At 40.0% G+C, this 26,990-nt stretch overlaps 1 protein-coding gene across 1 annotated transcript in view; it reads left to right on the top strand.

Moving 5' to 3' along the window:
• Positions 1-26,990, top strand: part of cfap299 (cilia and flagella associated protein 299) — a 100,304-nt gene that overhangs the window by 60,339 nt on the left and 12,975 nt on the right. Inside the window, exon 4 of the mRNA XM_072664726.1 lies at positions 23,021-23,163. Coding sequence (XP_072520827.1) covers positions 23,021-23,163 — 143 coding nt within the window. The remainder of the gene's footprint in view (positions 1-23,020; positions 23,164-26,990) is intronic.

Here is a 26,990-nt window from a genome sequence, read left to right as displayed (position 1 = left end):
CCTTGTTTCCTTGCCGTGTTTATTTTCGTACATTTAACCTTTAATTACTGGACTAAGGATCAATCTCTAACAAGTCTTTCATTTTGACCACTGAAATTATTATCTGGATTTAGCCTCCAATAAAACGTTACCACATTTGCAAGTACTTGTGCGAATGAACTGCATGGCAATGCCAGACGTTTTAACTCCTTTATCTTCAGCCTAAATGAAAGTTCACTACTGATGATCAAAGTTCATTTGACTTATTAGTGAATTAGATACAGGATGCTCACACAAATTAGACATGCTCTAATAACAGGCCTCTGTAAGTAGTATCTTATCTGACTTTAAAACATCAAGAGCATTCTAATAACATGCTTAAGTTGAATATAGTATAAGTATAAATGCACCATCTATAGATTTATGCATCTGTTTACAAATACATTATACATAATACAGTAAATGGTTAATCACAATTCATACAGTAAAATTGAATAATACATATTGTCCTTGTCCTTGCAAAAACATTCTCTCTTCATTTTTGCTGTTTTTCACTTTTCGCATATTTTGAATGGACGTTGGATGCTGTTTTTTTAAATTGTGTCAAAACGTCATGATGAATGGCCTAATAGAAATCCTCCACTTGGAAATATTTTTACATTGATTTCTGTTCAAAGTTAGGAAGGTTTTTCCTTTTCCTGTAAAACTGCCATTTGTTTTGTGTGTGACAACAGCACTGTACTACTGTACACAAGGAATCCAGTTAATGATTACTAATTAGTATTTTACTAATTTATAACAATACTATGGCTTTTTGTATAGCAATAAGAAGTATGTTTTAACCACATATTAATGATTAACATACATACATAAATATGCACCATATAAATGATTAAAATCTTTAAAAAAGTTTATTCATCACATAGCGAGACAATAAAAGCTTGATTAGTCATCCAAAAACAAATGTGGCGTATTTGTCACATCTGATTCTGTAATGTAACATTACAGTATTCTTCATGAATGAGTATAAACTAAGTAAATACTTAATGTTACTACAATTACGAATTTGATTATTGCGATTTAAAATGGTGATTGATAATTTTATAATTCAACTTGAGTATTATGATAAAAAAGCAATTTAATCGTTATTTAGTCCTTTTGTTTGTGTTTATAATGTTTTAAAACTCAAACGAAATAAAACTTCCTGAATTTATTAAGTAAAAAGAAAAGTATTTGTAAAGTTTATATATATATATGTATATATATATATATATATATATATATATATATATATATATATATATATATATATAAAGTATTAACTTATATAAACTTGAGTTATTAAGCAATAAAAATCCACTGTATAAATATAAATACTAATATTCCTTTCTTTTCCTCCTTTGTTGCTAGTAGAGTTCTGCCTGTGTTGCTGCAAGCTAGCTACAAATGTTGACTCTTAGTTAGGTTCTGCCTGCTTTATAAAATAAAAGGTTAGCTGCAACTAATAAAAACCCTTAGAAAAAACATTTATAATGTGCTAGGTAGAGAGCTTTCAGCACTTAAGAACATTGTGTGTGTGTGTGTGTGGATGTGTGTATATACTCAGTTATATTGCAGTCCATCATGCCTTTGTCAGTGTGATGCCTATGGGTTCCTAAGTTGTCTTTTGTAAGTACAGTTGTTGAGCACGAAGTGGCTGAAGCAGGGCATGTCTGGGAAAGGGCTTGTGCTTTGTGTCACCCAAGAAGGTTTTGGATTAGTCACTGAGCACTGCTCTGCCAGCCTTCACACTGCTTTGCGACTTGGCAAGTCACACCAAGTGCATAGAAATAGTACCATCAACCACATGAAGTACACCTGAGTTTGTCAGTCAAGGTCAACTAGTCGTCACTGTCCAAAAGGCAAGGTTCTTAACATACACACTCACACACATGATCATAAAAATCATGGCATAACAACCTTATGGATCAAAACATGGTTCTTCTACGGCATCATTCAAAGGACTATTGAAGTTTAAGTGCCCTTATTTTGGAGTGTAGGACATCTTAAACAGTTTCCTTGTTCTAAAGATTAATCTGAATTGTTAATCAAACATTTTGTGGATGTTGAAACCATCTGCAATGCTTGGCGAGTAGTTCAGGCAGCATAAGACCCCCCCCCCCCATCTAAATCCTGTCATTTGAAATTAGACTAGTTCAGCCATGATTTTCTTGGACCATCATCAGATCTTCCCACCTTATCAGAACTTCTGAACACAACAGCTAATGATGCTTGACATAAGAGCATGTCAAGAATACATGTTTTCTTTTAGGTCCCGTAGTAACTTTTTGGTCAACTTGCGAAGATGTAAACATCCAAGGGTGGATATTGCACTCCACCCAGCGCTTTGAAGACATGCACCCTGCCCTTTTTTTTGCGCTAATGGTTGTAGCACGCTTTCTGCATGTCATAAACTACAGCATGCTGCTTCTGCGTTCAATGTGTATTCATTATATAATGGCTTTTATTGGAAGAGCAGAGCACAGTGTCTTTGTCAAGGCTCAAGCAAACAGTGTTCTTCATATATTCGTCTTTATCTCAGGGAAGCTACACTTTCTTTGCTAAACAGCGTTTTCCCATGCAAAAGCATAAAATGTGAGTATTTGCAAGCTATGTAGAATGTCTTTTTAATAAAATCATCTAGAACTGAACTGACATTATAGGTTGTAATAATCTTTGGCTTGTAGCCAACTTCACCTGAATACTGAAGGTCCACAAAAGTCCCGGCACTGCCGAAATGAACCCCAGAGGCCCAAGTGGGCAGATGAAAAGCATTCCTTGACTTCTAACTGTAGAGTAAACAACTCAACTATCAGGCCCATTTCATCACCATTGTGTAATTTACAGTGAAGAACATCAAAGATGGGATTGTGTTGGATACATGGAGCTTAGCATTTATACTGTAGTCAGTGCTGCCATGTAATGAATGTTCATGCTGCCAAATTGGTGAACTGTGAACCCTTCTTCAAGTAAAAGCAATGGGTCCATATAGAACCATGGCAACTCGAAGAACCATTTTAATTTTAAAATCATTGAATATGGTTCTTCAAAGAACCATTTAAAATAATTCTATACATCACCAACAATGATTCTGCAATTGTCCGAAACCCATATTACAGTATTTAAGTAGTGACACCTCTTTTTGCAATTCAGCTTCTGCACAGAACCTCAATGGATATCAATGGAAACAATCAAGATTTGACTGAAGATTAATTGTTTAATTTAAGGGATTAAGCAAAAATATCAATAAGCAATTTAATGGACAAGTGTGGCCTGTTTCCTTGTTATTTCATGACAAAAATGAAGGAGATAAAAAGATCTGGGGTTGCTTTCAGTGTTAAATTCACATTTGGTAGCTGTTTACAGAGATGTTCAGGTGTTGATGCAAGTAAAAGAGGCCATCATTAGGCTGAAAAAAAATCTAAGCAAACCAATTATAAAGACACAGTAGCAGCAAACTTAAGAAGTGACTAAGTCAACTATTTGGTAATTTAAAAAAAAAATGAATATACTGGTAAGCATAACACCAAAGTCTGCAGTCAAGTAAAACCTTCTTTATTAAACGCAGAGGATTTACCTTAAGATGCAAAACACAAAGGCCTGGTCAGACTAGAAAACAAGAACAAAAATAAATTGTTCTGAACAAGACTGTTTGGACACAACCAACTTATACCAGAATGATGGGAAAAGCAGAGCATGAAAAAAGGAAGGAAGGGTCGTGTATTCATCATTCGAAGAATATACATCATCTATCAAACCTGGTGGAGGCACTGTTATGGCATTAGCAGTTATGGCTGCCACTGGAACTGCATCACTGGTGTTCAGTGACAATGTGATGAAAAGCAGAATGAATTCTGAAGTGTATAGTGCTATGATTTCTGCTCATATTTAATCAAATGCTGCAAAACAGAGGCAAAATGACAATATATCATCAATGTCCAAATACATATAGACCTGAATCTGCAAAGAACTTGAAAATAAACAAAGTTTTCGAACTTCAAAACCATCAAGCAGTTTTAACATTGGAAAAGAATCTGCAGAATTTTGAAATAAATATTTAAATGTAAGCACATTCGTGACACTGATCAAATAAACACCTGTATACAAAGAAGTCTGCTAAGGCTTAATGTTCCCACAACTCCTATTCGTTCATCAGGGTCTAATATGCATCATTAGAGGGCCACATACTAAACACTAAGACATCCTGACATTCATGTAAATACCTAACTACCACCCAAGTTCTTATGCTGATAATAGAACTTTTAATGAAAAAGTGGTCTCATAGTTTTGGACCCCGCTGTGTATTGCTCTGTTCATGTGTTTTGACGTTGTTTCTCAGAAATAAATGGGCAGTTCTGAAATGTTAGCAAAGTTTGCGGCCTACTCATGTCATGTTCTACTTTTTGAGCTCCCCCCCCCAAGTCAGGTACAAGGAAAAATCTCTCAGCACGTGGTCAGAAAAGTCCTGCGGTGGTTTCCGAGCAGCCGCGTGGTCAGATAAAATGTGGGAATTAGAGAAATATCTCAACGGTTTTATAGTTAGCGGCATATGCAGCAAAGCCGTGTCCAAGAAAAAGAATGAGAGAAAATAATTGCTTCTCCAGGGTTTTTAAGAGTGGTGTTCTCACAGAGGTACAGCAGACAACACCCTACACACCCTTAACCCAAAGCCCCCCACCCAAAGCCCCATTGTGAATGCAGCCTGCACCTGTGTGGGCTTCTTTTGACACCTCCCATGACATTTGAGGAATCACACCCCTCCTGATCAAAGTGCCCAGGAATCGTCTCTAGCAGTGATATTAGATCCCGCTGAGATAGGCTTTAGTGGGGGCTTTTCCTCTGTGTTGTTGTCGGCTTCTCTGAGAACAATGACTCAACCATCGTTATGCGAGAACGAAACAGACGAAATGGCCACAGAGGTACTGCTTTGTAAACACCTTCTGCAAGAATAGAGCGCCTTAAGCAGTAGTTTGACAAAAGTAGTATTGTACAATGCTCCACATAATGTTCCCCTAGTTGATCAGCCAAGATGTGTTCAGTGTCACTTTTTCTGACGTTTTGGCGCTGGAGCTTTGAGGCTGTTGTAGCTAACAAGAAGATGCCAGTAAGCATCATGTAAACTGTAGGCCTGAATCGTTACATGCTTGCCTGCACAACCACATCACCTGGCTAATATTGAGAAGGTCCCCGTAGTGGGGAGCATTCAAGGCATGAACTCCACAATACCTCTGAAGGTGTCCTGTGGTATCTGGCACCAAGACGTCCTGCAAGTTGTGAGGTGGGGTCTACTACAGCCTTAGTGCCCATGACTCTTTCACCGGTCCACAGGTGGTTCCTTTCTTGAACAACTTTTGGTAGGTACTGACCACTGCATACCGGGAACACCTCACAAGACCTGCCTGATGTTTTGGAGATGGTCCGGTCACAATTCGGTTCTCGTTCTTGCTGCACCTTCAAGAGCTGACTATTCACTTGTTACCTGATATATCCCATCCTTTCACAGATGCCAGTGTAGATTAGGATATGCTATGTTTTTTACTTCACCTGTCAGTTGTGTTATTGTCATGGCTGACCGGTGTAGTTTCAGATGCTAAAATGAAAAGAAATATGCTGCATAATTTAACCAATAGTAGCAGCCTTGTAGCATCTTGATTAAACCAATAGTAGCATCTTGAATTTTGTCTACACAATGTCAAATAGTGTCAGAAACCACTTAGGCAAGTCTAATTGAGATTCATGAACAACTCAACGTAGTTTGAGGCATCACATTATTTATTCATTTGAACTGCTTCGCCTATATTGAACTGATTCGCCTATACTGAACCATTCGCCTATACTGAAGTCATTTCAGAAGTTTAGTAACTTTGCTAACTTTAACAAGTTGAACAAACTATCAGTTTCCTACCTATTGAATGTGAAGAACTGCTGCATAACGTCTGTGCATAGTCATTATAATAAAAAATAATAAATAATACTGTATGCTAACTCAGACTGGGCAGTAGAATTATAGTTTTTTGTCATTGGGATTAAGTTTTTCTTGTGATGGACTGGCGTCCTGTCTAGGCTGTCTAGGGAGTATTCCTGCCTTGCATGCAATTATTCCAGGTAGGCTCCAGACTTAACCCAACCCTTACTAGGAACAAGCAAATTAAACAGTAAAATTGACAGCATTCATCTGATTCTCTTATGCAGAGCGACAGACATTTGAGTCATGTCACACAGGTAGAAGAATCTAGAGTTAGGAGTCTTGTCCATGGACTCCAAGGTCTACCACCGAAAGGTGCAGGGTTGTTATCCACTACGCTACAGAACATTTCAGATGCTACAGTTGGCTTTCCTAAGCTAGACATATGCATCATCAGTACACCAACCAGATGTATTACATGAGTGATCAAGAAAAGCATGAGTGTACCCTTGAACCCATAGTCTTTTAAAAGTGCCATCACTGGTTCTTTTTGTACTTATTAACATGCATGTGGTGCGTATTAACTAGTCAAATCACTAATTATCCTAATTCTGCCTAATTTCTGGCAGAAACCCACTCGAGCTGGAGTAGAAAACATTCTCAAACTCGGTTCGCAATATAGGAAGTCCAGGGTCTGTATTCACAAAGCATCTCCCAGACTCCCAGATGCTAGTATGAGTTCTGCTGCAAGCTCATAGTAAAGGTCTCCTTTACGAATAACGTCTCAGCAGTAGCAGAATAGCCCTGGCTAATGCAATGAGCCTCTCCTGGGCTAAAGCCTTTTTAGAGCCAATCCATGTGAACGGAGAAAGAATAGAATCTGCAGGCCGAGGCAACAGGGCAGAAGAGTAGACTGTCCCTCTACACGCTGACCAGACGGAAGAATTCCAGTGTTCACAGGGCAGGAATGTTATCACAGGACATTTGGGACTGTCCCTCCTAATTACAGGAGCGCTGGTCAGGCCAGAGGCTCTGTGTAATTACCATGATTGCAATGCATTAGGCTGTATTGAACTTCTCTTTTTTTCACATAATGAAGAGTGGCCTACAGAGTAGACTGCTTAAAGTACATCAGGCGGAGTGTCAAAGGGAGGTCTGAGAATTTAGAGCTTTTTATGACCTTGTGACTGTTACTATGGTTTATTATGTAATAAACAAAACGTGTATATATATATATATATATATATATATATATATATATATATATACAGTCATGCCCGAAAGTATTCATACCCCTGGCAAAGTTTGACTTAAATTTACTTTTATTTAACCAGAAGTTATATTTTTGCCTTGAAATGACACAGGCATCTCCCAGGAGATAACACGATGATGTACAAGAGGCATCATTGTGGGAAAAAGTATTTCTCAGCTTTTATACACATTTGAACAAAAAGTGGCATGTCCAAAATTATTCATACCCTTTGAAAACTGTCACAGTATATGGGAAAATCCAAAGTTCTATACCATTCCAAATAGTCCAAGCTGTTTTAAAGCATCCTAATTACCCTGATTCATTGGGAACAGCTGTTTTAATCAACTCAACAGGAGAAAAACAGCAGCTCTCTGCAGTTGGTTTGTGGACAGTCATGGCTAAGACAAAGGAGCTCACTAAGGACCTGCGGCTGTGCATTGTGGCCGCTCACAAGTCAGGAAAGGGCTATAAAGCCATATCAAAATGTTTTCAAGTTCCAGTGGCTACAGTGCAAAGTATTATTAAAAAATACAAGAAGTTCCGCACTGTGGAAAATCTCAGAAGATGTGGTCGGAAGCCAAAAGTGACACCTGTGCTGGCCAGGAGAATAGTGAGAGAGGTGAAGAAAAATCCAAGGATCACCACCAAGGCCATCCTGGTGAATCTGGACTCTGCTGGTGGCGACATCTCAAGGCAGACAGTTCAACGGACACTGCACACTGCTGGGTTCCACGGACGCAGGCCAAGGAGGACACCACTTCTCCAGAAAAGGCACACAAAAGCCCGCTTGACCTTTGCAAATGCTCATCTGGACAAAGAAGAAGACTTCTGGTGTTCTGTTTTATGGTCAGATGAAACAAAAATTGAATTGTTTGGCCACAATGATGTGTGCACCATTTGGCGTAAAAAAGGAGAAGCCTTCAACCCTAAGAACACCATCCCCACTGTCAAACATGGTGGTGGGAACCTAATGTTTTGGGGGTGTTTTTCAGCCAATGGACCAGGGAACTTGATCGCAGTAAATGGCACCATGAAAAAAGAGCAATACATCAAGATTCTCAACAACAACATCAGGCAGTCTGCAGAGAAACTTGGCCTTGGGAACCGGTGGACATTTCAGCACGACAACGACCCAAAACACACAGCCAAAGTGGTGAAGAAATGGTTAGCAGACAAAAACATTAATGTTTTGCAGTGGCCCAGCCAGAGTCCTGACTTGAATCCAATTGAGAATCTGTGGAGGGAGCTAAAGATCAGGGTGATGGCAAGGAGACCCTCGAACCTCAAAGAGTTGGAGCTCATCACTAAAGATGAATGGGCAAAAATACCAGTGGAGACATGCAAAAAGCTGGTCAGCAATTACAGGAAGCGTTTGATTGCTGTAATAGCCAATAAAGGCTTTTCTATTAATTATTGAGAAGGGTATGAATAATTTTGGACATGCCACTTTTTGTTCAAATGTGTATAAAAGCTGAGAAATATTTTTTCCCACAATGATGCCTCTTGTACATCATCGTGTTATCTCCTGGGAGATGCCTGTGTCATTTCCAGGCAAAAATATAATTTCTGGTTAAATAAAAGTAAATTTAAGTCAAACTTTGACAGGGGTATGAATACTTTCGGGCATGACTATATATATATATATATATATATAGATAGATAGATATGACAGTAACCATATATATATATATATATATATATATATATATGGTTACTGTCATACCAAACCCTAATCACTTACTGCTCAGATAAGGAACTTGGTTCATGACTTTTTGCACAACACTGCAGTTTTGGTTTGATGTCATGAAAGGTGTTATGACATATTAATTTTATCTGCAAATTAGTGGGCTAAACAATTATATCAAAAACTGATCAGCCATAACATTAGTACAGGTGAAGTGGAAAGCATTGATTATCTTCATCTACAGTGATATCTGTCAAGGGGTGGGATGCATTAGGCAGCAGGTGAACAGTCAGTTCTAGAAGGACAAATGGGTAAGCATAAGAATCTAAGAGACTTTGACAAGGGCTATCTTATGCTGCCCAGACGACTGGGTCAGAACATCTTCAAAACATTAGGCAGGTCTTGTGGGGTTTTTTCTGGTATGCAAGAGTTAGTACCTACCAAAAATGAGAGGAGAAAAGAGAACTTGTGAGTCGGCAACAAGGTGCTTTACAATATAGAAGACTTGGATGGATCTGCTGCTAATGTTTTGGTGCCAGATATCTTCAGAGGTACCACTTCCGAGGTACCACTTCCGAGGTCTTGTGGAGCATTTTGCTCAGGTACAAGAGGGACCTACTTAGTATTAGGCAGGCGGTGTAAATGTTAATGTTATGGCTGATCAGTGTATAGAGTCGCAAAGGGAAAAATCACCTGGACGGTGAGTGTTTATTTACAGATATTACAATAAATACTAATAACATTCATGCAAAAAGTCATGATTTTACATCACTGTGTTCATTAGAACATTTCAAAAGCTCTCCTTATGGGAGCGTAGTATTATTTATAGATCTCATCCTGGTTATCAACGCCTAGTTGAAATACACTAATAATTTTTGCATTTGAACATTGTCACTGTCATTGCTTGAAACTTGTCCTACTCTTATTTAGTTGCCCCCCCCCCTCCCCACACACACACCTCTTCCTTTCTCCGTGTCTGTGTCTCTCTCTCTCGTTCTCTCTCTCTCTCCCCACTTTCTCTCTCTGTGGTCGAGAATAATGAAAGGAATGTCAAAGGGAGTCACCCTCTGTGCTGTCCAGCTGCAGCAAACCCCGAGCTGCACGTTCTAAGCTAGAGAGGCACCCATTCCTACAGCCTCTTTTTTTATTGCTCCCAACGAATAACTATGTGCCACATTTATTTGCCCCATACTCAATTTAAAACATCCCTCTTAAATAACAGGAAGGGAGTAAACTCCAAAATAAAGCTGAATGTGGCCGTCTTTTATGTCCGACCAAGGAATTTGTGAAGCTTGATTGTCACATAAACGTTCCTCCTGCATTCAGGCTCGGGCAGATGGTTGCTGTGGGTGGCTGTAACCATAGGATGTTACGTTTTAGTAGCAAGTGACTCACTTGTCACTACACACCATTCACAGGAGGCTGGAAACGAGTTGAGCTGGACTTTCCTACCAGCTTGTTGATTTAAGTCCTTAAACTGTAGGCTTATCTAAAAGCGTAACCTCTGTAAAATAAAGATTCTAAATGGGGTTTGCATTTGGCATATGGGTCTATAATTCACATGTGGAGGTTCTTTAAGGTTTAAAAGCTTAAAAGCTCTTGTTTCTGGGGCTTCGAGAGGCTCAGAGGTCTAACTTGCTACCACTATTTGCCATCAGTACCCAGAGTCCAAGAAAGCACAGTTAGCCGCGCTCTCTCCAGGTGGCTAGATGGCGCTCTTTACCCTCATCACTTTTAAGCAACATTGGCCGACACAGGTGTCTTTTAGCTGCTGCTTAGCTACTGTTCAGCTGGTAATGGCAATGCTCTTGCCGTTAAAGAGGTGGGAACTTTATTTTCCACCTATATATTCCAGCAGGACTCGCTTAACAAATGTGAGAACCTAAACATCAACACATTTCTACCTTAGCTTCAGTCATAGGTGCTGTTTGGACGCTCTGGTTTCCCTGAGGCTCGTGTTTGGAGTTCAGGACACGCTCAACGGCAGGTCAGATTTCTTGGCCATGTTCCACTGAGAATATTCAGTCCTGTGGTCCGAATCATCCTCCGCAAAAATCAAGGCGAGCAATAATGAATAAAGCTAACGTGCAAGGCACACGATCGCCTTCGCGAGCCTTCCCATCTTGATAAAAGACGCTCGACAAATCCCAGCGCTGCTGCTGCTCGAGTGCACCTGCAAAAGCAAGGATTTGGTGCGTGTAGGCTTTCAGCTTTGCTGTTAATCTCCCAGTTGAGGGAGAAAAAAAAAGACTCTACCCTCACATTTGATTAATCTGCTCGAAAAAAGAAATTGTTCCTCAAGTGAGCGAGCAACTGCAACAACAAAGAGAGCATTCTTAGTGGTCAGTTTCCTGAACTCCTATCCAGGTCAGGCAAAGGAGAGGCTGCAAACTAACATTTGTGTGTGTGTGTGTGTGTCGAGTGTATATCAATGATTAGCTCCAGAGCATTGAAGGGTCTACTCTATAGAATGTACATCACTGACCTATTAACAGAGCTGTCAGCTGTATTGAAATGATGAAACAAAAATTGGGACTAGACTGTTTTGGGGAGAAAAAGGTTTGAAAGTAAAAACTGATTGACCTGAAAACTAAAACAACCGCTGAATAGCAGACAGTGGACAACAGGCCAGATTCCTGAAACTCAGCAATTCCCCCACGCAAAATGTGCAGCACAGTAATGAAGTCCCCATGGCGGTGTTATAACACACTACTTTACTTACTAATACTCTTTATCACTGCAGTTTTTTTCACATGTATGCAAGGTCAAAGCCAGTCAAAGTCAACCAAAGGTTAATAAGCTAGCAAATCTACATGATCCACCTCATGTTCATGTGCTAAAATCAGTCCAAGTATGGTAAAATGCAGCAATACATCTCGTTATGCCATAAATTAAACAAATCCCAAACACTGTAGAATGTCAGGTTGTTCTTTATCATTTTGGGCTAATTAACGAACAGCAATTCCTCACATAACCTACATAACAGTCTTATTGTAGTTGCAACACTTCACTTGGGCGGTCTGGTTGTAGATGCCTTGTAGATGCTCATCTGACACCTGGTAACTAATATACAACTAAATGTCTCTGAGATGCAAAGCAACTCATGAACTAAATGTAATGTAAATGACTGTCTACTCAGTGTAACCTTTTAGGTTTAGATGTAGGGTTAGGTTTAAGGATTTAAGGGTTGATTCAGGGGTTAAGGTTAAGGTTAGGGTTAGCTGTAGGGGTAAAATCAAATAGACAGTCATTTACATTCAACTTAGAGTGCAGTTACATATATTAATACATATTCAGTTGAATGTCAGGCGAGCATCTATGAGGCATCTACATCGGACCACCCAAGTCAAGCGATACTGCAGTCACTAAATAATTCATAGTATTTAGTGAATATCCAGTTTTACGACTAATAGCTGAATAATGAGCCTCAGGAGGTCAAATGATTTGTACTGATAATTCCTTGTGCACTTCACCTTCTTTTATAACATGGGAGAAGCCAAGCTTTTTTCAGGCTTTGGCATGGGCCGGATTTGCATGTTTTTAAGTCACCCCTGGTTCACCTCAACTGTGTTTTGCTTTACTCTCTTGTGCAGGTGGTGGATTTTTCTAATAAAGACAGGCTTTGCAAACAATGTCGTTTCCTTCCCGAGCCAAAAGAGAATTCTTCATTAGCTTGCAAAAAGAAGCCAGGTTCACATAAGAAAGGCTGCTGAATTCCGGAAAAGTTGCGATGCCCTGTCATAATAGGGTGTGTAACGTTAAACACTGTGGTCAGGAGTGCTTTTGCGAGCTTTGGAGCTTTTGTGAGCACAAACACAAAGCCATGGAGGAAAAGCCAGAGGTGTAGATATGGAATTGTGTGCACACAAGGTTGTGAAGACCTAATGAAACAGCTTGTGGTTGTTTTATTTAAGCTGTCCACGTCTGGCAGACCTCGCTTTCCTTCGAAACGTTGCTCCATGTGTCTTCTCAGCGTTGCATAGACACAATAAGTAAGAAGCATAAAATGTTATGACTTGGGTGGGGGAAAGGTGACTGGTAAAACGGATGAGCCCATAATCCAAGGATGTCATTCTTTGGAAAAGTCTCCAGCAGGTTCTCAAATATGGAAGTCCCTTTGTCCCCCAAGGGCTGTGCTACTCTGCACATGTTCAAGCTAAACTTAAATCTTCTTCCCCATAAGTAATTTGAAAGCCAAAAGTATGTGGAAAATGGTTGTAGTAGCAGTGCCTGAGGGGAAAGCCGCGTCTGTGTTTAGTCACATCGGTGTCGGAAATCTCAAACAGAGACTTAAGCTGGACTGATTTGCGTTTTTGCCACTGGTGCCAAACTCCACTACTTAGTTTTTGAACCTGTAATTCTTGATATAATTCAGTCATATGTCGGTCTCAGGACATTCTTCTTTCTTTCCCCGGGCAGAAAATATCCTGCTTGTCTGCAGCTTTACAGATCTCTTAGCTAAACATGAAAGTCAGTTTCACTTGCTCCGAAGTTCCCCACCTGCCACAGTTCCTAGCTGGTTCTATGAACAGTGGATGCATGTGAGGCAGCACGTTTTCAATGGACATATTGTGTTCAAGTCAAATGTTCATAATTGACCATGCAGAGGTCTGTCCTTCAGCATGTTCTTCTTTGCGAATCCACTCCAATGCAAACACCCTACAATGTGTAGATTGAAGTTTAAGTAGAAGCCCATTTCAAAGTCAAATATCTTTTACTGTATGGAATGGTAGGAGGTGTTAAGAAAATCCATTCCTTTCTAAAAAAATTGGGTCCCCATTAACACTTGACTTAACTTGCATATGATGTATCCACATTCCATTTTTACAAGCCAACTAGTCATAGATACCACAGTACAAACGAAAATGAGTATTCTAACAGTGAAAAGTATTCAGTTAATAAAGTTGCTAATACTGTAGGTGTAGTGGCAAATGCTGGGGTTTGCAGTGGGAGGTATGCTCTGCAAAAGTTTCAGCATCACTCAACCCCACAGATGTATACAGACTGTCTGAGGTAAACTGCCCTGTAAAATCACCACAGCTGGAATCTCTACTTCTACTGATCATTTCAACTGGCCCTGGCTATTTGAATTTTCATGCGTTGGTTTATCAGTGTTATGGGAAACAAAACAGTCATTATTTCTGAACATAAATGAACAACTAAAACAACACATTCATGCTACTCTATTTTTTACGTTATTTTATTGCATGCACATCATATTAAGTCATAGTCAGTGATTGGCTGTTTTGCGGGTCAGTCAAATGGTCCGTCCCTTTCAGCTCTGGCTTACAGCACGGCCCTGCACAGCTTGCAGTGTAATGGTTTTCATCTTGTTCAGTATTTTCACACAGTAGCTCTGACTTGGTGTTCTCCTCTGCTTACACACTGCTGTTTTTTTCCACCACTCTGCTTGAGGCACAGCCCCCAACGAATTAGATGCTGCTCACACCCCAGACTAGAGACTAGTTGACTACCATTAAGACTGACCTTAAGGAGTCAGACTTCACAGTGGAGATGAATACCTCTACATCATAGCTGCATCACAGATATAAGTTCTTACGTGAAATTTTTAGGAAAACCCTGTGTGATGCATGGGACATTGTGTTACGATAGTTATTTTTGGCCTAAAATATAGTTTATTGTTTGTTTGTTTATTGATGTATTTAGGTAGCATGTAGAAAAACTGTACATGCACTGTAGTAAATATATACCCCATTATAAAGAAATCCAAGTGGGACCATTTCACATCAAACCACTTGACTGACCTTGCTAACATCTCAATGATTTGCCATTTACTAAATACTAAAATGGGAAACTGGCTGCAGGCTTAATAAGGTTGACTTGCTTATGTAGAATATTTTGGATGACTGATTTTTATATATATCCATATATACAGTATATACTGATAAACTATGTGGGCAATAGAAGGCCCGTAATGAGTGACAATCGAATAGTGGATCTGTTGGTTAATTGGGACTGCATGTGGTACAAGAACAGCTTGTGCAGTTCCTATCCTTCAGGCCTCAATGTCTCAACCAAGACCAGAAGGCCAAGGTGTAGCAGCCGTGGCTGGGCTCCCCTGCTCTACCGGCTGAGAAAACAGCAGATGGCTTAGTGGTGTGGACGTCTCACAGGGCACCCCCCACATGGGGCCCTGCAACACCCTCTGTTTATTGCTTAGGGACGTTGACCAGAAGGACGAGTAGCTATAAGCTTTTTTTTTTCGTAAACACCAAATCACCAGCACACAGATCTAGCAAGTTGCATTATGTTTCCGATACATGATTTTTTTTAAGGCCCTAGGCTTGTAACAAGATGTTGAGATGATCTTTTATAGCGCAGCAGATCTCCAGTGACTTTGTTTCCTTACATTGCTTCCATATGGCCGAACGTGGAGCAGTTCTTTGGTTTGTGCACTGTGGTTTTAAGATCTGTTAGCCATATACAGCTTTTTACGAGACTGTCTTTATGTCTTCCTGATTGAGCGGCAAGACAGAGACATTGCCCAGAAGCAACCTAAGGAAAATGAAGGTACGGAGAGCTAATATATATATATATATATATATATATATATATATATATATATATATATATATATATATATATATATATGTATATGTTTTTAAACCTTTAGAGGAAAATTGAGAGATGAAAAATGGAAAAGAAAGAAAGAAAAAAAAACGGGAAAGCATTTTTGATTCCGAATGCCTTTTAATTTGATGTATGTGGGCTCACAAAACCACTTATTTTGTGGTTTGGGCTCTGCTGGCAACTTCTGTGCAGAAGAACAGAGGCCAGAGCGCAGCTCTGAGCCGTATGCCAGACTGATTGACCAACTCTACGGCCACAGTTGTTCTGCCCCGTCTCAAGCCTCAGGGTGGGACTGGCCTGCTGGGCGTTTGGTCAAGGGATCAGAGCACAGAGCACACCTGCCCCAGCCCTGTTTGTTTTCTTGCACAAACAACTCAAGCCTGGAGAATCTGAACACTTGGGTAAACAGATGCTTCAGTCCCCTCGCTCCTTCCGCCTCCTTATAAACAACTTTTTGCTTCATTTTTCTCTCTTCTTTTTTTTTCCTTGCATTTTTGAAACACGTACTGCACTACGCTTGACCACGTAGAATGACACAATCCTATTTCCATATAAAAAAAGGAAAGAAAAAAAAAAAAATATATATATATATATATATATCAGACCATAACCCCACCACCTGCTTCGAATTTGGTGTCCACCGGTAACAGGTCTTGTTTCGTTTACCCTCTGTGCGTTTTCCTTCTTTGAAAGTGTTTCAGACTATTTTTAAGTGGCATTTGATCACACAAAGCTAAGAAGTGCTCAAAGTAAATACAGATTTAAATGGCTAACCACCCCGGGCCGAGCAAGCAGTCTTTTGGCACGGCTAAGTTGTACTTTTTTATTTTTTCTTCCCCGTGCCAAGACATCTGTCTCTGGACACACCCTGTGATTATAAGCAAAAGGAAGCAGCATCTTTTGATTATTTTCATCCATACTGCACACATATGCACAGAAAATCAAGTCTGTCAAAGCCATTAAAATCAGATGTAGAACACTGCCAGGTTTGATTAATTTGCCCTAGCAGCGCTGCAAGATGTGTGCAGCACAGGCTGCAGCGCTGGCTGTTAACAGCAAGTGGGCCATCAACAGTCCACTGTAATCACGGATTTAAGACCTCAAACCACAGCACATATAAAACTAAATATAACGGTAATAATGATCGGTATATACAATCAGAGCTCATTAATATATAGAGCCATACTCATAAAATACTAAATTCAGCTCCTTGAATTTATTCAACTTTATTCAACTTTATTTTCAACTTTATTATTTATAAACACAGTCATATCAGAATATTGAGAACAGTGAGATAACCTCCCTTGGCTTAATAACACTAGTAAGACTTTGTGGCATGGACTATATTAGGTGATGGAAGGAGTTCATTATAGAGGTTAACACGTTGATTGGGTCATCGTTCCCCTCTGGCATCAGTGGCCTGTGGGGCACCACTGCTATGCCATTGGGATCACTAAACGTACAAGAAGTCCATTCTTCAGTATATCTTCACTACGGAAGCTCTAGACTATTCAGTATACTGAAGAAACCTAACTTTTTCCTTAGGTTTAGTCATTTCCAGTTACTGTTCACTAGCTAGGACTCCCCCAAACACACAATGCCTCCAGCATTGGAAGGGGAAGCAGGCTAGCATGCGTTTTCTCCAAGTCACAAAGCCAGTAAACACATCCTTTCGAACTGCCGCTAATGCAATGTCATTTAACAGCTGAAAACACTAGGAGGATAACACTGTCAGTTCTGTTACATGAGCTAGCTGACAACCCACTGACTAACACTGCACTGTGAAGTGGGTGATAGGAGGGACATCCGAGCCACCAAGAAAGAGTGAGGCCAGTCATGATCTCAGCGGCTCCTGGCCATTGATGGCTGTGGCATCACCGGGGATCAAATTGGGGATCTCCCGTTGACAAGGCCAGTGCTTAGACGGCTGTGCCACTTGGGAGCTCTAGAGCAATTATTTTTGCAAAGCTGTGTTTATTTAACATGACATTTGTCATTTCACGGCTTTGATCTCATGAGAATTACCCAGTTATACATTAGTGCTTTCCTTAATTCTATTCCCACTGCACACATGTACAGTCATTAGTATTGCCCAGTATACTGTCAACTGTTATTCCTTTCAAAATTATTATATATAAGTTAATTGCAGCTTTCATTTGCAAACCTCATGCTGAAATCGCCACACGCTGTGCTGGAGTTGTTAAAGTGTCAATTCAACTGAACAGAGCCATTCGGAGTGGTTGAGTAGGTGGAGAAATGTACCACTTCTGACTTTTTTTTACAGTGGCAGTGAGAAAAGCCAGCGGTCTACAACACAAATAAAGCCCTTTCATTATTTCCATTTCAGTAATTCCACCTTAAGAAATGTTCAGTCATGCACAATATATCCAAATGTTTGTGGACACCCCTTTTAAAAAATGCATTCAGCTGCTTAAAGTTGCACCCACTGCTGACATAGATGTGCAAATGCGCACACATACAGATTGCCTAGTCTCTGTAGAAAAGTACTGCCAATAGAATAGGACTCTCTGGAGCAGATCAACACAGACCTACAGGCACCATGCTGCCTAAAGCTAGGCGTAGGCTAGAGTGATATGAAGCCCCCAGCATTGAGCTGTGGAGCAGTAGAACTGTGTTTTCTGGAATAATAGTTGGTGCTTCATCCAATACTTTTGGAATGTTTTGGGGAATTGGGGATAAGGTGGGGTGATGATCTTCCAATATCCTCTTGCACTAATGCTTTTGTCCCTAAATACAATCTTCCCTGGACAGTAGAGACAGTTTCTCCAATAAAAGCAGAATAGACTCTGTTTAATACCTTTGATCCATATAGTGTACCAACCATGGCAGTGTTTGATTGAAATTTTGAGACCGAGTTGGGGACACCCAGCTCTTCTTAGTGGCTAGGGTTTGTACGAGTCATCCCAAGCAAGTGTAATTCTGGTAGATCCCAACAGAAGCAGCACACCTCAGCACATCTGGTTTCCACCACTGCATCTATTACACAAGCCCCACTGTGTGAAGTCACTTCCAAGTCAAATAAGCAACCCCCCCCCCCACACACACACACCCCCAACCCCTGAAGAACACCTAAAGAGGGACAAGAGTAAGCCAGAAAAAGGACTAGGCCCTCAAACATTCCTGTCATCCAGGCCATGTTTTCATTACCCCAACAAATTTACACAGTTGTTAGTGATGGCCCGGGATTCCTCCGAAAGCACAACCCATCAATAATAAACAGAGGCCAGCTGACACCCTCAGACACCTGTGCAGGCCTCCCTGACAGTGCAGGATTGTTCCCAGGGTGAGGTTTGGGTGTTGCTGGTGGGGGGAGGGTGGTGGTTGGGTCTAACCAGCAGGCCTGAATATTCCTGTGAAAGAAGGTCCTGCCACTGCACCACCCGCTCACTTGGCTCACAGATAACATTTCATTGGAAAACACTACCACAGTGATAAAGAGCTCTTTGGTCATTTTCCTTTGCTCGGAGCAGCTTGTAGCTTCTGAAGGGTGGGTGTACCATTGCGTTCGGTGTGGCTTTGACAATAACAAAACCCCCCTAGAAGTGTCCATGGAATTCTTTTCAATTCAGGAGAGCTAAGAGTCACGTACTGACATCCACATCCTTTGCTTGCTGGCTAACTAACCACTAGCCTTACCACTCCCGTTCCAGCTCCGCCCCAACACCTCCTCCTCATCATTACCTACATCTGTTTCTCATTTACAGATTCATTAGGACCAAGATATATATGCTGCCTTCACATGCTCGTCGGATTGTCCTATTTCCGCTTACAAGGTCATAATTATAAAGTACTTTGTAGTTAAAAACCATGGAGGATATCAAAACAGCATTGCTGCTATCGTCATCTAGTCAGCTTCTCCATAAGAATATGCATTATGCGATCAGTGGTAACAGATATAAGCAAATGTCTTAAAACTGGTGACTACTAAAAGTTGACCAAAATAATAAATTCATCTGTGAACTGTTGAAGCAGTCCTCCGTCTTCCTCAGCTATGAGAAAAGGATACAAAGGCAGAAACTTGGGTATCAATTTTTGACCAAAGCTTCTATTTCATCATCAATAGCTTCTAGACCAGAAGCTTATATATTTAATATAAATTGAAGAACATACAATATGAAGACAACATTACACCACATTCTGGACCAGTTATATACCAGTATATAACTTTGTACTGTTTTCTCCATCAGTGCTCTTTGTGGAATTGTTGGGAGATGGGAGTGACACCAATGCAGTGCAGATGAATGAATGAAATGTGACAAAATAAAAGGAATTAGTCCCTAAATGCCGTTGACTAAAGTGTAACTGTGGTTTTCAGTAAACTTATTATAGTTATAAAAATACTTTTAAAAAGCAAATTCATTACATTTAATATACAACTAGTTAGTTCCAGTACAACTAGTTAGCTATTAGGGTTTTATAGTTTTTATTTCTATAAAATATTTTTATATTGATTGATTTTAGCTTGTGATTTCACCTTAGTGTTAAAGCTAGATTAATAAAAAAGTTTTAGTTTTTATTTAGTTTAGTGTTAGGGTTGTGTAGAAGAAAGCTGTGATTGTAGAGATTACATAAGGGCAAGATAAACCATTTAGCATTACTTCTTTATATAAACTGATAAATGTTCACTGTTAGGGAAATATGTCTTCCAACATGATTCCTAGACACTTTACATACTGACAGGAAATGATAGACACGGTTTTTCGTAAACACCAACACCCGTATATATATATATATATGCGCTTATGATGTTCAGTTATCACTGTTTACACAATACTTTCTTTTTAAGTCACTGAAAGCTCCCAGGCAGTTAGCTGCACTTCTATATATTACTTTTAAGACCAAGTTCCAATTTCCTTTTCAGAAACCACTTCAGGGTCCGAGTAAACCCAAACTGCAGTTTGTAGTTTGATTCAGTTGAGCTCTGCTCTACAAGCTTCTCTTAAAGACACACTTTTATATGAACCTTCACTAGTTTTTAAATTAGCAGCTGTATTTTGAAAATGGATGTTTTTATTTTATTACAGTTAACAAGTACTTATTTTAACTTGGTTAATGATCATAATTATAGTTAATACAAGAATACAGTATCTTACTTGAGGTTTTAATTCTGGTAGTGCTGGGCGTTTTTGACCTCAAATCAATGTCAGTAAAATTATTTGGACATTTTACCTCGTTTACAATTAATGAATTATTATTTTAATGACTAATTACGGACCTGCCATTTTTCTTTAGTAAAAGCTGCTCGAGCTGCTGCTCGTTGCACAGGTAGTTCAGTGTTTGAGTTTTACTCCATGTTATTTCCATGTCTCAGACGAGGTGGGGTGGAGTAACATGAGTACAGAGTACATGGGAAACATATTATCAGACAAAAACGATATAATCAATATGAGCAAAATTAATTTTATTTTAATTTCATTTTTAGTGATTGCCCAGCCCTAAATTATAGGCTAGTCGTATACTTTAATTTAATAACTTAAAATGCAGGCATAATGTTCAGTTATTAATTGTAACAATGTCAGTAATTACTATTATTGTGCTCTGCTATACTAAACTATGCTATATTGTTTCAATATTATATAGTTATTATACTTAATACACAGCATATTTTAGCCCTGAAACATTTCTGACTACTCCAGCTCGTAGTAAGTTCTTCTGAGAGGACAACACCTGTTCTCCAAAACTACTTGACGGGCCCATGCAGTTCCACTGAGCCGTGCTTTTTATTGCTTTGACTCATGAGTTATGAGGGCGAAGGTAAGCTTTCCACCATGGTATAGCTGTGGGCTGTGGAGGGGTTTTGATTCCCTTTTCTGCGATCGAAAGACGATCTGCGTGCCTCGCTCTTCCCACTGTATTTCTTAGCCCCCGTCTGATGATCTCTTTTCAAGGATGACGGGGGAGCACAGAAGCCACAGATAAGGTAGATGGCTCGGGCCCCTGGCCAGCTGCGAACCCGATAGCATCTGTTTAAAGTATATAAAGAGGAGCGCCCTTCCTTTTTAAGTCTGCAGCGCTAGTTATCTCACTTTTATCCCGCACATGTAAGGGAATCCACAGATGGCCGGGGTTCTGACAGAAATACGAATGTGATATCAGTGACTGTTGTTGGAGAGGAGTGAGAAAAGAACGACAAGAAGAGGGTTTCACAGTAGAAGTGTGACTATCCCACTCTGAGGTAAACACACAAGCCAAAACAAAGGTCCTGTTCACAGCAGACATTGTTGTAAGTCATTCTTTCATCATTATCATCCAGACAAAATAACCACAGTGTTCTCTTAACACATGAATGCGTATTCTGTCTTGAGTCGCCCTTCATTGTAAATGAATTATCTTTGGCATCGGATTGAAATGGCTTGGAGTCACATGGTTTTCTGTCACCTGAGCAGACTTTTTTTTCTTTATCTAAACCACAGGCAGACTTATTCATCTTTTTTTTCACAAAACAAGTGATTTTCCAGACAATTTTACTGACTCATTACAGTTGTTTAATTGCTAAGGGTAAGTAGGATAGCTGCACTACATATCGAAAAGTTTGTGGACACCCCTATACAATTCTTCAGCTATTTAAGGAGCACCCACCCGCTGACAGAGATGTTCAAATGCACACACACACAGATTAAACATTGATCAGTTTTAACATTAAAACCACTAACTAATGCCTAGTATAGTGTAGGTCCCCCTCATGACACCAGAAAAGCTCTGACCCATTGAGGCATAAACTCAACAGGACATAGCCAGCACTAACTGCACTGGTTTTTGAAGCCACTGAAAGGATCTTCACGCTCACACATTCCTTTTTTCAAAAAGCGTTTGTTACCAAAGGTGGTTCTTTTATGGCATCACTATAGCACCCTGTCAATGGTTCACCAGTTGTCTTTCTTTGGACCAATTTTGGTTCATTTTTGAAGATGCTCTAAACAAAGTGTCCTTGCAGATCCTTATCCTGCTCATTATTTCTGCATAAAGACCTTCCAGACCTGACTGTTCACTTTCACACTGCCTCATATGTAGATTCCTCACTTTGACCGGTGACACTGGAATCAGATAATCAATGTTATTCACAGCATCGCCAATGGAAAAGAACGCTCTGGAGCAGCTGCACATGAAACTACCGTCACAGGGTCACCAAGCACAATCTAGAGGGGTATAAGAACTCCAGCATTGGGCTGGCTTTTGTGATCTAGAGCTAAATCATCCAACATTAGTACCTGACCTCACTAATGCTCTCATGACTGAATGCAATCAAATCTTCACAGCAGTGTTTAAAATGTAGTGAAATGCCCTTCCCAAAAAGTCCTGCAGAAAAGAAGAGGGCATTGGAAATGATCACCATTGGATGAGCAGGTGTCTACAAACCTTTGGCCATATAGACTCATACACAGTCTCACACTCAGTCCTCTTCTCCATCTGATTCTTGTGTCGCGCAGTGTCACTGTGGGTGCATAAGCAATGCATATGTCATGTACCCACGGGTGTAATGATTAAAATCTCCTCAAGATAGCGTATTAAAGATGATTTACACAGCACACATTTCTGCTTTTCTTTGCAGTCCATCATTTTCATAAGGGACCAAAATTCTCATGGACAGGAAATATCTGGGTATATAGACTACTCCCACAGACTCCGATCCGAAGACTTTGAACCGTATTTCAGCGGAAAGAAAAGACTTTTGCCAAGACCGACCGACTTAAGGTAAGCCCTCTTGTATTGTTATGTGCTCAAGTGGACTCCAGGAACTACTGTTACTGAACTAAAGCTTGTCCTTAGGGTTAAGGTCACCCTTTACAGTAGACTCTGTATTCATATTCAGTTATACTTATAATCTGCTGGGGCTCTTCAGCACATAACGGTAAAACAGATGCTATGCAGGGAATATAGGCGGTGTACGCCTCTATGGATTTGTCCTAATTCACCTTGTCTTTGGAGAGAATCAGCCAGGTCTTTTTCCAAGTTTTGTGGCCCTATTCACGCTCCACCCACAAATGCACTCTATCATAGGAATGGCTGCAGTGGTGCAATCTTTACAGAACTATGACTAAAAATGTGGTGTTTTATTAATTATGGTTGTGAAAAAAGTTGTTATCTGCTTTGTAGTCTTCTTCTTTTTCCTCATTTCACCCTTATGCTTGCAACTGGAATTTTATTTCCAGATATTTTAGAGATAGCAACACCACTGTGACACCAGTTGTTTCCCCATAATTATCCCACATGAGGTGCACGTGTCACAATGATAGAATAACACGAGTAATACCCTACCAGCCACATATGGCACCACAGCAACCGCATAGAAACCAGCTAGCAACACCACTAGTAACCACTAAGAAACACCGTAGCAGCACCGCAGCAACTACCTAGCATCCCCAATAGTGACCACCTGGGCTACTACAGCAACTGTCTAGCAAGTACCTTGAAAGAACCTAGCAAGCACTAAGCAACACCGCAGCTGCCACCTGACACACCATAGCATCCACCTAGAAACACCATAGCGCCTACCTAGCAACCACCTGGAATACCTCCTACAAAGTCCCCTAGGAGCCACCATAGTAGCAAGTTTTGATCACACTATAATAACATAGTGCAGTTTAGGTTCTGTTAATCTTTTAGCAGTTGCTATAAAAGAATGCAGTTTGCGGGTGAGGCATGCGTAAGTCCTCAGCCCTCAGACGTTTGAATTTCTTCTACATTCAATTCAGCTCTGGTGGGAGAAGGGTCATCCCCCCCCTCACGTGCTGGCAGGGATTCATTTGAAGCTTCACACATTCCACATGTGCCGACCCAGTGGCAAAACTGATACATTTCAAACATGTGTTAAACCTACTGTGAAAATCACTGCTCTTGGAAAGAGAGACTCACTTTGTTGCTTTGTGTGAGCGGGAGAAAGAAAGAGAAAGAGAGAGCTCTTACACTCCTTTCCCCCGCTCTCTTTGCTCCTCTTTGCCGTATTCTATCTTTTCTCTGCATCCTATTTCTATCATTAGGAGTCTATGGTTGTAGTTAAATGTAGTAAAATGGTGTTCCTGAAACGTTCTAAGGCCGTGTCCACACCTGTATTACTTCAGGACCCAAACACACTCCTGCATATTCCCAACTCTAAACAATTTAAGCAAAGGAAGTGCACTTTAGTCTAAAGCTCTTACACCCCAACCCGCCCCCCCCCACCTCAAAAAATAAGAGGCAGTGCTTGCGGTTGCCACTAACGTGGAGCAGATGAGTTCTTCCCGTACAGATGCACAGCTCCACACCACAGTTGGACTCTGTTCCACTCACCACAGAGAGAGAGAGAAGAAAAAAAAGCCATGACCACCAGCTGAGGACATATTCAGACCCTGTTGAGTGCCAAGCTAGAATGTGTTGTTAAACACACACACACACACACACACACACACACACACACATATATATATATATATATATATATATATATAACATGTGCACTTATTTTAAAATTGGTGCATTTATTATAGAGTCATAGTCATCAATTAAAATGGACATTGATTAGGCCTATGATCTTAAATTCTCATCCTGGCCTCTCTTAGGTGACATCTCTTAGGTGACATTCAGATTCAGGAACTGTGGTGAAAACAGTATATCCTACAGCAGGATGCAGGCTTTACTCATTCCACCACGTCTCGTGATTTCTTTACCACATATCCATGACAAATGTTCAGCTTGGGTGGCTAAGTTCTTCCCATGGTGTGGCACTTTTCAGGAAATAACCCATCAAAAAAGATCAGCCATGACACTAAAACCAATGTCTAATATTGTGTAGTTCCCCACTTCCACCCCCCCGTGCCATCAAAACAGCTCTGACCCGTTGAGGCATGGACCCTACAGAACCTCTGAAGATTAGCTGTGGTATCTGGCACCGGGACATTAGCAGTGACATTATTATAATGAATTCATGCATATTCGAAATGCTACGCTAGTTAACATCAGCAACACTCATCATCATCAACACTGCGGTACTGATACACACCGTCTTAGCGATGTTGGAGAAGGCCAATCGCACGCAAGCCAACACTTTGGTAGCGATGTTGGACGAGACAAGTAGACGTCATGTTTTGGACGCTGTGTTCGCCGTCTTTTGGTCAGCCAGCCCAGTGTTGTTATCTCGGCAATGCGTGTGCATGATTTTGGGGGGTCAGAGCTTCTGAAGGAGCACAGGAGGGAGGGCTGTATTTGTTTTGCTGTTGAGCTCAAATATCAACAGTCGTTCTCCAGGCTTTAACTTAGCTCTCCGTTAGAAACAGAGAAATTCCTCTTTGTAAAATACCCTCCATGTGGTATGAGCTCATGGTTTACAGGCCAGCAAATGTTGACAATGGGATTGAAACATGGGGGGAGGGGTTATACACCTTGTGTGCACCTCATTTAAATGCAAGCCCCTCAACATACTTGAAGCCTTAGTAAAGAATTGTTATATGTTGTGGAACCTTCTTAAATGTCATCCATTGGAGAAGAGTCTAAAGCTTAATATAAACACACTTCATGGCCGATTTCCGCCCACAATCCCCCATGTTTATCCTGCAGTGATCATCCAGACAGATGTTTGGATGCAAAGCGTCTTTTGCCGTATCCGATTTTACCGCACTCAAGGACTTTTGAATGTATCTGCACATGTGGGCACATAGTACCTACATATTGTTGCTGTCGGAAAACCTTGTCAATTAGTCATTCTGTGAAACGAGTCCAATTGGGGTCCAGGTTTAGCGAGATGCATTAATTAGCATCTTGACATCTTGACAAAAAGATTGTCCAAGATTTTTTTTATTTATTTACAATAAAACGTTTTCCAATCATTTTATAGTGTTTTTATAGTAGTATAAATATTTTACAGTTCATTATTCATTCTTTTACACTGTTCATTCGTTGCTTTTTTATGTTCATTCTGTCAAGCTCAACCCAACCATTCCGTCACAGTAACGTACGTATATATATATATATATATATATATATATATATATATATTTTTTTTTTTTTTTTTTTTTTTTAATTATTATTATTATTATTATTGCTATTATTATTATTTGTATTATAGATTGCAATGTGTCCTAGGTGACATGAAGAACATTTTAGGATGAGATTTACCACCCAGTCACATACCACCCTGTTATGTTTAATTGTGAATACGCTTCCTTGTTTGAATAAAAAGGCTAATTTAAATACAGATTTGATTCCTGAGGAGGGATATTTGTGTTTGGAAGGATATCAAATGTGATGTTTTTATATACGGTATACATATTTCATGCCTTGTACCTTTTTTTTTTTTTTTTTTTTTAAAAAAGGGAAAATTATGAAAATTACAATGTGGTAATGGAATAGTTTCATGAATGGCCTCATAAAAATGACTTTCTATCCTTAATTCTTACCCATTTCTTATGTTTGATGAACAGGCTAATAGAACTAGCTCCAAATGTCTTGGAGCTCCAAGTGATTTAATCTAAAAGTGATTAAATTACTTTACATTAACATTCTGTAAAGTTGTTGTTTTTGGAGATACAAGGTTTTGGATCTGACAG

This window comes from Salminus brasiliensis, chromosome 20 (assembly GCF_030463535.1).
Source record: "Salminus brasiliensis chromosome 20, fSalBra1.hap2, whole genome shotgun sequence".
NCBI lineage: Eukaryota > Metazoa > Chordata > Actinopteri > Characiformes > Bryconidae > Salminus > Salminus brasiliensis.
This window is presented reverse-complemented; position numbering and strand designations above follow the sequence as displayed.